Source organism: Haemaphysalis longicornis, unplaced genomic scaffold (assembly GCF_048455015.1).
Source record: "Haemaphysalis longicornis isolate Haplotype H1 unplaced genomic scaffold, Haemaphysalis longicornis Haplotype H1 scaffold_1, whole genome shotgun sequence".
NCBI lineage: Eukaryota > Metazoa > Arthropoda > Arachnida > Ixodida > Ixodidae > Haemaphysalis > Haemaphysalis longicornis.
In genome coordinates, this window is record NW_027526203.1 from 381821615 (window position 1) to 381833247 (window position 11633).

At 46.9% G+C, this 11633-nt stretch overlaps 1 protein-coding gene across 1 annotated transcript in view; it reads right to left on the reverse strand.

Moving 5' to 3' along the window:
- Window positions 1–320: 320 nt before the first annotated feature.
- LOC144155204 (uncharacterized) overlaps window positions 321–11633 on the reverse strand; it is an 11819-nt gene continuing 506 nt past the window's right edge. The window contains exons 2-5 of the mRNA XM_077686513.1: window positions 8550–8565; window positions 6101–6242; window positions 3631–4015; window positions 321–801 (exon numbers count right to left, since the gene is read on the reverse strand). Coding sequence (XP_077542639.1) covers window positions 472–801; window positions 3631–4015; window positions 6101–6242; window positions 8550–8565 — 873 coding nt within the window. The 3' untranslated portion in view covers window positions 321–471. The remainder of the gene's footprint in view (window positions 802–3630; window positions 4016–6100; window positions 6243–8549; window positions 8566–11633) is intronic.

Below are 11633 nucleotides of genomic sequence, written 5' to 3' on the forward strand. Positions count from 1 at the left end.
GGGGCGGGATACCGTTGTGCAATTTCATTCGTGCGAGAAGGGGAACACGTGAGGATTCAATGTGTCGCGCCCAACGACAGCCTATAGGCTTGGTTCATGTGCATACGCATGAACCCAGCTGCACAGAAATGTTCCGCATTAATAAAAAAACATCTACGACTAAAACACAGTTTGAAAAGGTCTGAAATGATTACTTTTTCAGCAATATTGTAGCTGTTGACAGCTGTTGACAGCTAGGTCCAAAATGTCGCATGTTGCACGTCTGGATTCATTTCTGGGCCACGCACGGGAAGAAGAAACTGAACGTATGTTCGCTGTCGTTTCTTTCCAGCCCGAATGTTTAATGCACCGCAGCATACGGCTGGGCCATGGGGAGAGCTGTGTACTGCGGAACAACTTTACCGCGCCAGCTTTCAAAGCGCACACCACAAACTCTCCGGCACACGTCTCCATATCACAGCTAGCGGCGGTTCATGGGGTCGCGCTCCGACGTGTCCGCCGAATTGTCTTGCACGCAACAGTTTTCCCGTCCAGTGGGAGCCTGAAAGTGGTCACATTCACCGGCACCAGGCCGTACGTCTGCAGGTCGTACTGCTGGACCCGCAGCTCGTTCTTGACCTCGGTGACCCCCTCGGAAACTCCCTCGGCAGTGTACACAACGCCCGACGGATCGTGCAACTTCAGCTCGGGGTCCTTGATCGCGTCGATGGGGTGGAACCAGAGGTGGTGGTTGTGCACGCGCTGCTCAAACCACAGCGCAAACCACCCGTCTACAACGACGTCGGCTGTCCAGGGATATGTCTGGAAGGAGAGAGCGAGAAGGAGGTTAAAAGCGCAGGAAGTCGCTGCGTTCGGGGGCATGCATGCACCAGAAAAAAAAAAAAGGGGTTTAGCGATACTCTTGACGCTTTTATTCCCCGATTTGTCGTTGCAAGGAAAGGAGAGGGTGACGTGAGTGTCAAATTGTGTAGATGAGTGTGTGAACGTAGGCTGCTGTAACGGGAGACTTAGAAAAAGGATGTCAAGCAGAATGCCAGGATGTGAGGGCGGCATTTGTGCAAATGTCAAGGAGTGACAAGGAGCCGGTCAAGTGCGTTCTGATTGATTCCGAGCGTACAATTTGGTGCAGAATGGGGAAAGGAAACGCCTCCTTTCAAGGTGGAGACATGCAAAGCAGACGTAGCGCAACTTGGAAATTCACGACTGAATATTGTTTTTTGTTTAATGATGCGTGGTGCGGCGATGTTTGTGAGTACTGTAAAGTTCTAAGGCATCCTGGCACTAGCTACCACGTTACATCCCACTGATGAAGGTAGCATTGTGAAGCATTTGAAGCGTCTCTTGGGGTGCTTCGTTGATAGCATAAAAACGCGAAATGCTTTTTTATACCTTTTATGGCCAGTTAGGGGAAGGCTATTATATGCAAGAAACTACGTAACTACGACCTAATAATAACGAAAATGTATTAATTTATTACCTTCATGATTACTGATTTCGGAGCACATTAACCTGTAGCAGGGTGGCGAGTTGGGCGAGTTGGTGTACTTGCATCTTGGGGAACAGCGCGAACTAACAGGGACACAAAAAGAAAGAAGTGGACAGGACTAGCGCTGACTTTCAACTCGATTTATTGGAAAAGACGTAACTACTTATACATACACAGAATCCTCCTCCCCCACCACGCCACGTGCCCACACCAGCCAATGACATACTATCAAGACCAAAACACTTCACTGTTGACAACGCACATTTTTTAACACAGGAACACCTTATCGCGACGACCGCTCCAAATAACCAAATTCTTTTTCGTGCAGGACAACTGATGTTTCACTGATTGATACAATTCACTGATACAATTCATCAATTGTTTCACTGATACAATTGATGTTTCACTGATTGTATCAGTGAAACATCAGTTGTCCTGCACGAAAAAGAATTTGGTTATTTGGAGCGGTCGTCGCGATAAGGTGTTCCTGTGTTAAAAAATGTGCGTTGTCAACAGTGACGTGTTTTGGTCTTGATAGTATGTCATTGGCTGGTGTGGGCACGTGGCGTGGTGGGGGAGGAGGATTCTGTGTATGTATAAGTAGTTACGTCTTTTCCAATAAATCGAGTTGAAAGTCAGCGCTAGTCCTGTCCACTTCTTTCTTTTTGTGTCCCTGTTAGTTCGCGCTGTTCCCCAAGATTCGGAGCACATGTTTACCTTAAGAAACTGGAGGCAGGGAATAATAAAAGAAAGATAGACCAGTTTATAGATATCCTCCATCTGGCTTGTAGATAAGACACGAATGACCGAAGTTCGCTCACAGATACGCTACTATTCCCGTTCATAGGAAGCACCCGAGCGCGAAATGTACGATATATGAGCTAGCCCGTCAATGCATTTGAGAAAGGAGTTCGTGCATGTCCTCTCTAACCACTAGCTATAGATTCAGGATTTTCACGGAGTGGACTATCTTTGATTAACCCCGGGCTCCTATTCACCAATTCTATTCCTATTCACAATTCTATTCCTATTCCTATTCACAAACACGTAAACCGGTAGGTAAAAAGTTAATAAAACAATTTCGTAAATAACGATACGGTAATTCCGTTTCTTTCTTCCTTTCTTTCTATTCTAGTCTATTCTATTCTTGCGCGAGATGCCTGCCAGCTGGCCGTATAAACGACCCGAAAGGACGCCATTCGAGTTGCTATCACAGTTTATTCAGAAGCCGAGTGCATCGAAGCGACTACAACCCGACTACCCATAACGAGAATACAAATCAAAAGAGCGCACCTGTCGTCGTTCTCGCTGCGGTTGCGCTGTCCGCTTGTCGCTTTTTAGCTAAATTATAAGGCCGCGCGGCACATTCACATTGGGCCTCCTCGATTATCAGTCCCGGATCGTCCGCAGACTGCCCGAGACGCGGTCCGGCGCTCGATTTTCCCATGTATTCCTATGAGACTTCCTGTCTGAACGCTACATGTCCTCGGACTGCCCGCGGACCGTTGCGGAAAACCATTGTTTAACCACCATCTCACGTACCGTGCGGCTCTCACGTACCGTGCGGCTAAAACTCTCTATTGACGCACAGAGAGCGGCAGGTAACGGAAGTACGAAGCGGGCAAGTTTTGTCGTAGGCGCCGAGTGCACGACCAGTGGCTCCTGTGGCCGCCATGGTTCGCTCTGCAGGTTTTAGTTTTCCTGCTAGACCACACCGCTGTCTCACTCGCTCCGGCAACCGTTGACGTCACACGAAATGTCATGAAATGGCGCGAGGAATGAAATGCGTTTTTCAATTGCTAATTTCTCGGCAATTACAGCATCTTTCGCCGCCGAGTAAACGCTGAGAGGGCTTCGGGGCAGTTGAACTTTCGTCTGAGCCCAACTTGCTATTTGCCTTCAGTGTCCCTTTGCGTCAGTGTCCCTATGCGTTTTACTGGAAGCTTTGAGACAACTCCAATAATTATCTTCCTTATTTACGCGCACGGTCTTCTCAATGTGCGCCGATACCTTGACACACTTTGCTATGCTACTCATAATGTGTATGACGGCGGGTTCTTCCTACGTCAGCCTCACATCGCGGGCGCCCGAATTCAGACGATGAAACAGATACGCTTCGCAAATAAACAATGGCGGCTACACACCTGCAGGGAGTCCGTGATGACCCACTCCACCTTGACCGAACTGAGCGGGGGAACGGTGATCTTGTGCTCGATGGTGTACTCCACTTCCTCCCTCTCCATATGGCTCTCACCGCTCCTCAGGTCGTAGGTGGCGTGGACGCCGGCAGTGAGGCTGAACGTGCCCATCAGCGACAGCGACGATCGCACGTCGACGTCGATGTTCAGGGATTTCGTGGAGTACCACTGGGCGTGCTTCACGTGGCGTGTCGTGCGCTTAATGGTGGAGTCCTGCGGGTGGTCAGACTGCTCGTTGTGGAACCATGTGGCGTACACGACGCGTGGCTTCTGCGTACTGCCCGACAGGGTGCCGTAGCTCAGAGGATGTGCGTCGGCTGTCACGTGGTACCTGCGGGGGCCACCCAAGCATTCGTCATGTCGCTGTAGGCTGTAAGTGCTTTACCGAATGGGAGCGACGCTATCGGATTAATGGCAGGCGTCAAAACTCGTAGAAAAGATCGTGCACAACTCGGAAATGATGCCCGTGAGATTAACGTATCTACACGGGCTGTTTGGTTTCACTGTAGGCCAACTTACACACGAGGCACGGGCGCATTGCCGAGAAGTACAGCGCCACCGCGCTTGTTGAAGCCCCACTGCCCCCTCAGTGCTAGTCGGTGTTTTCACGCATGCGCAGTAAGATGTAGTCCTTATAACTTGCTTCCACGTTACGCCACGAAGCCAATACTCAATCGCACGCCTGTCCCGTGCGGCCTTCGCATGTTTTACTGCATGAACGATGGCTTGTGAGGCGAACGCAGTTTGTTGCAGTTTGCGATGCGGGTGTGTTTCGAACCTGGGCCTGTCCGCACGTAGCGGCGTATAATCCCGCCGTTCACGGAAACTGCCGTACTGCAGCACGAGTAAACTTGAGTTTGCGAAGCTGCTGGTTCGATCCTGTGCCGCGGATGCAAGCTTTTCCGTTGGAGGCAAAACACAAAAGCGCCTCTGCGTGTATTTTCACGTAGACGCGCTTCGTACCAGTCGAAATATCACTTAAGGCGGGTGAAATTATTCGACAACCCTCACTACGGCTCTCCTTATAGCCCGGGTGTGTCACCTGGGCTTGTTAAACCCCAAGTCGAACTTTTTCAATGAACACATTCAAACTGGGCAAAGAGAGAGGGGAGAGAACTGGGTGAATTCAGTGCACCTCTTCTTTTTTACGTTCGCAATCGTCTTGTAGAAAGAAATGAGTAGGAAAGATGCTGAAACTTTCAACTGCTGTCTATTCGCTGGTATTTCAGCGCGTGGCGATGTGCCGACTGACATGCAGCGCACATGTGCACGGCTTTTTATAAGAGTGCGAAATAAACTGGCGTCCATGTGACCACAGTTTCGTGAGCTGCCGCATCGTGTTTCGTATATTCGGTTATGCATGCCTTAAACTAGGGCGTAGCATTTGAAAAGAAAAAAAATTAGTCGGCTAATATTACCTCCCTCAGCCTTCTCCGCGCAAGCACCATGACGGCTGAAGAGACAGCCATCGCTCTGGCAGCAACCATGGCTTCCTCCACAGACTCGCAACAGGCTTGCCGCAACTGTACTGTACAGGCCGCGTCTCGGCCTCAGCGCTCAAGATTCCATCATCAATCAAGGATCCCCCCCCCCCCCCCCCCACACACACACGCACGCGCACACGCACGCACGCACACGCCTCATCACTCGTGCCTAGGCTGCTGCGCTGGCTCGTAGCTATCTGGACTAAGAAATCCACCCACTTTATGCTCAATAAACGTTTTCCAATTTAATCCAAACAGCTTTAAAGGGACCCTGCAACGCCTTTTCAACTTTTTCCGAAATCTTCAAAGCTTGCAGAACGTAGTCAACCAACACGACCAGTGCTTAGATTAGGGGGCCGCAAAGTACCTCTGCTAAAAATTACTGCTCTATGCCCATCAGACAACTTAGAAACTTGCTCAAAAGATTTTCCTCTCTTTTCCGGTATTGGCGTTCTTCGACCGCTGAAATTACGTCATTGCAGTGGTGTAAGGGCTACTGGCCGTCTTTCCTTCATTTGCAGCAATGAATGCATTCGATAGCCACTGTAAAAAGGAAGCCACAAAAGCAAAGCAGAAACGGAAGGCGTATCTGCTGCGACGAGCAAACCACGCAGTGCCGCTCCGTGCTGACGATAACTGTAGCTTTTACAGTGCTTCTAGGGCCACTAGCTTATTTAGTGGCTCTAAGTGCTTCCAGACGCGAAGGAAAGAATTAGTGTTTATCTGAAGTGTTGCTGAGTCCCTTTAAAGGAGGCTTTGCTAAGGGAAGGGTATTCGAGGTTTCAATTTCCAAATAACCCTACGTCGTTTCCCAAACTGGGCGCCGTTTCAGATGGAATGGGAAACTACGCCCATCTTGGATGGAATGGTGTTCTCGAGGTATACATCACGTCCACGCAATCGAAATGGCGGCTTTAGAGGGGTCGACTCACTTTTTGTACTTCTCGTTGAGAAGCTTCTCAGACTTGCCGTACATGTCCCACCAGGAAACTTTCGTCTTGTGTTGCCTCGCCAACTTATCGGCGAATTCTTTCACCTTTTGGTTGATGTCGAACACTTTCCTCTTGGCGTCAACTGGTTGTTTTGAGGGAGAGAGAGAGAGAGAGAGAGAGAGAGAGAGAGAGAGAGAGAGAGAGAGAGAGAGAGAGAGAGAGAGAGAGAGAGAGAGAGAGAGAGAGAGAGAGAGAGAGAGAGAGAGAGAGAGAGAGAGAGAGAGAAAGGTACTTTGGATACTCGTGTGGGCGGCGGTAGCATCCGTATCCGACGCCACTTATTACAAGCAGGTCGCTGTTCTTAACAACCCTTAACCCGTCGGATGGGTTGCACCGGAGTATTTTTTTTTTTTCCTTTGCTCATTTCTAGTGTGCACAGCGCTGCTGGAAGCGCGGCTCGGGGGAGTGATGTGAGCGAAATGAAAACGGCAACCGGGAAGTGAGAAGTGATGCTGGTCTATCACAGCCTAACAATTTATAGTCGTCTGTTTTTCGAGTAGATGGAGCTTAAACTTACATTATAGTGTCTTTTTGACTATGGGAAATGAGAAGTAGTTCATACGACAGAAAAAATATTTGTGCTTTGACCCTTTGATGCCCAAAATTTCAATTTCTTGCTTAAGTTTTTATGATCTAAAAGAACTTACGACATCACAAATATGAAGTCGAAAAAAATAATTTTGGTTCATTAGGACAGACACAATGACCCACTGGGCACTGGGAAACACTGGGAACTGGACTGCCCATATATCAGTTGAACAAGAAAGCTACCTTGATCAGCATGATTTGTGGTTCAAGTGAAGACGATAAGGTAATGTTTGTATTGCTATCATTTGTATTAACAATGGAACTGCACAATTGCACTTACCCGTCGCTAGCCCATTGAGCCCACCCGCTCGATGCCAGTTGACACGCATAAACAAGACTTTTTTTTTTAGCACACGGAAGTACGTGCTGCCCTCTCTTTCTTAATTTTTGCAGGTCCGGGAACCTTTGTCTGTCAACAGATGGCGTTAAATGTCGAAAAAAAAAACACAAAGTTTGAGATAAAAATATGTCGTTTGCGTTGTTGCTGAGCAACATTGGGCATCAAAGGGCTAAGGACAATTTTTGGCCAGCTACCTCTGCTCATTTCTATTCCTCATGAACCGCACAACTATGAAAACACCGGGGGCTCTGCTTTGTCCCGATGCGACCAGATGACCAATCGTGGCGACCAACGAAGCAAATTCGGTGGCTGCACGGGACGCATCGGGAGATGATTTGGATTGGAAAATGTTATCTGCGCTGCGACTCTATTGAATGCGGCGTTTTACGCTGCTCACATTCACAACGAAGATCGCACTTTTAAATGCATAGTCCGAGCTCCTCAGTCGCCGACTTTGCACCGTCAATATTAGTGATTGATTATCCGGCCGTGCTGTCACAAAGCACACCCGTGTAGTAAGCCTTCAAGAGAGAAGGAAACCTTCCCCGCACGCGTCCATTTGCCGCTGCACGTGCAGGTCAGTGCGCTTCCGTTAATTGATATCTCTTTTCCGTACCCACGGTCTCCTTTCAGCGCTTCGATTTCGTTGAGCTAGGCTGGTTGGTGTATTTTTTTTTTAGGACCACGGTGTCCATGTTTCCTTCTTTCTCGTGATCGTATTTATTTTGCGCTTCCTACCACGGTTCTAACAACGTAATTTACTGCATGCATAATCAACTGCGGCCTTGACTTGTTTTGGGCAGCGCGTTTGGTAACGAACGATGAAAGCTGCTTATTGCTACTCCAACAAGTCGTATTCAGCATTTCTGGATATTGCTCAAGCATGTCACTAACAGCCGTGTGGATGTCACAGCTAGCGGGAATAATAATAATAATAATAATAATAATAATAATAATAATAATAATAATAATAATAATAATAATAATAATAATAATAATAATAATAATAATAATAATAATAATAATAATAATAATAATAATAATAATAATAATATGGGGATTTTACGCGCCCAAGCTACACCTTGGCTATGAGGCGCGCAGTGGAGGACTCCGGCTTAATTTTGACCACCTGGGCATCTTTAACGTGCGCCTAAATTTAAACACACGAGCGTTGTCGTTTTTCGCCTCTATCAGAAAAACGGCCGCCGCAGCCGAGATAGGACCCGCATCCCCTGGCTTCGCAGCACATGCACAGAAAAAAATGCGCGGAATCATTACCATATACAGGTTCACTTTAGAAATGAAGTGAATAAAAGAAAGCATGACAAACTTTACAAATACGCACATAACAGCGCTATATAGAAGATCTCTTTCCAGATTGAGCAGAACGCGGTCATGGCCTGATCACGTGGCATAAGACAAATCATAGCCTTATACGAACAGAGAGTTGGTCACACTTACCAGCGTGCTGGAGCGCCTGCAAAAGAGAAAGACGTGGTAACAAGTGGTCAGCAGTAAACGTCGCTATCAATGCAAGGAAAGCCGGAAGTCAAGACCGCCAAGAGGGGAATAAGGGGACTAGAACGCAGAAACGTGTGAAATAAATAAAGAAAGAAAGAAGGAGAGGAAGAAAGGGGTGAAAGAGAGGAAAACATGCGCTTCTGATGAGAACCGAACCCACGACTTATGAATAGGTCCGCGATGTCTTACCAATCCGGCTACCGAGGACGAGGCAGTGCTCCCCCGCATTTCCTGGTGTATTTATGCGAATGCAAGTGCATCGTACACTTCTGGGCGACAGCTAGCGCCGCTCCGGCAACTCTTGGTGAAGGGGGCCTTCTTTTTGACCGCCAGGGCCTGCTTGACGTCTCTCTCCGAATTTGCTTGGTTGGCGGCACGCACTGGACACTCTGGCGCATTGCGGGGCAATGCTGACGCATGCCATGTTGTCAAACGACTTGCTCTTGCAGCAATTTTTGTATGCTGCCCTTTATGTGCCTGGCTTTTTTGCACAGATGGCGTGTTATGCAAAAAACTGACTTAAAAAGAAAAAAAAAACACAAAACAAACGTACTGTATCTGTCACGCAGCGAAGCCACTATGTTGCATTGGCAGTAAGGTTTAAAAAGGAACAATGAGAGAGAGAGAGAGAGAGAGAGAGAGAGAGAGAGAGAGAGAGAGAGAGAGAGAGAGAGAGAGAGAGAGAGAGAGAGAGAGAGAGAGAGAGAGAGAGAGAGAGTTAGTTTGTAAAAAGGCCTCGCGGACCCCCCATTTGAGCACCATCGCCTTAAAGTGTAGGGTCTCGTTATTCGCCAGACTTCCTACTTTAAACGCGTTGACAGGTCATTTCGGTGTATTGTGGCAGAGCTGAACCACGGGGAAACTACGTAGACGCAGTTACTTTTAACAAGTGGTCAAAGCAGTTCGAGGTATGAAACATTTACCTGCCATGGTGGCTCAGTGGATGCATTGGTAGCCCCTGGTGTCATTTAATATTTTGCACTAGGGAATAAAACTATGAAAAAGTAATGTAATACTGCGGTAAAGGTCCCCCGCAGCGGTGCCAGTGAGCGCTTTGTCTCTTTCCTTCGGAAGCACTTCGAAAGCTATGGTTATCGCCAGCACATCGGTGCACTGCATGCATTTGCTCCATAGAAGAGGCAGACGCCGACAAAAAGACGTCTTGAAACTCAGGAGCGCCAGCGTGTGTCAAGCCTTCCCTTTGTGCGTACGTCTCAGCTGCGCTGTCTTTTGTATTGATCTTGTCGGACCGACGTGCCCGAATAGCCACTTTGGTGCATTTTTCGTCGCACCAGATACCTCTGTATACTAGTAGTATCCGCTTCGCTTTTGCTGCGGTTTCCCATCGAATGGTCATTTAGTGCGTGTATTGCGGCATCTGAAAGAAAGCCGGCCAGTAGTGGCGATATGAGTGACGTCACTCAAGCACGGAAATAATGCTTATGTCTTGAAGAAGGTCGAGAAAGAGGGAAAATATTTTTCGCGGGTTTCGAGGAAGAGGGGAAAATATTTAGCGTAAGTTTTACCTGATACGCGCAGAGCAATAATTTTTTGGCTCGGGTATTCCTTTTGACCCCGTTCTAAAAATATTTTCGGCGCTGAAAATGCCGGAAAAGGTGCTGCAGGGGCCCTTGAATGTAATTCGAGCTAAACGACCTTTAACCCTCATGTTGCTGGTCTTAAATGTCATTTTAGTAAAATTATTTCCCCTTGAATGCTGCTACCCGAAATATATTTGTGGCCTCGCAGTGTAGCAAAAACATTTTTGGAAACTATAGGCGTCGCTCAACGGATCCACTGCGCTGTGCACGTTTTATGTGTTGATTTAGTCTTCCATTCATAGGATTTCAATAATTTAGCGAAATCGAATTTCGTTCAACGCCTCGTGTGAAAGCGGTACGCAGCTTTGGGGAGAAGCACCCAAAACGTGTGAGGTGTGAAAGCCTTTACGCTAGTGCTGGATAACTTTTCTCGACGATTGCAGTGCATATTGAGTCGCTTTATCTAAAAAAAAAAGAGAGAGATAGCTTGCGCCGCGTGACGCGAGTATAAATAGGTTTCTACAATACGCCGAGAGCGCAGTACAACAGAAAAAAAAAAGATTGTGGACGTGATAAGCCTGATTTAAGCACGATAGCTTAACATTGCTTAGCAACCCAACTCTTCTTTTTCTTGCTTCAGCTTTTTATTTGGCTTTGCAAACTTATCTCCCCATAATATCTCGTTTTCCTGCGGCACTTGAGCTATATATGCACGGGAAGATCTCACTTTTACCCGAACCTTGCAGGAAACGTATGTGGTGACCCAGGCGGTAAAATGACTGGATGGGCATTGCGGCATTAACACAATAGCACTTGCCAGTCGTTGTTTAAAGTTATACCCATGTTCTCGGCATGCGTGCAAGGTGTTGTAAGTTTTAAAGCGCACGGCCGTGCGGAACGTTCGTGTATATATATATATATATATATATATATATATATATATATATACCCTGTATTTTTTTCAATGGAATGAAGTTGTTTCTTGCTTTACTTTTTAGAAAAGAGTTTGTCGCCCGCGGTACTGCATCTCCAGTTCTATGAGTTGCTATGAAACGTCGCTTTTTTTGTTCTTTTCTTTCTTTTCTTTGCTGTGGAGAGATTGTGAGGAGCACGACGTCACGAAAGTTTGTACGCACATGTATACTGGCCTCCCTTTCCCTGTTCCCTCACCCAACGCGCCAATGTTATTAACAAGGGTGCACTGTAGCACACCTTCTGCACCTATATACGCATGCGTGATTCTAGATTGTATGTTACTCAGATGAAGACTGGTCCTCCAGTCGAAACGTCAGTAAACCACTGTTGTTGTTTTTAATCGTGAGTCAACCATTTTCTCAACTCTCTCTCTCTCTCTCTCTCTCTCTCTCTCTCTCTCTCTCTCTAAATATATATATATATATATATATATATATATATATATATATATATATATATATATATATATATATATATATATATATATATATATATATATATATATACA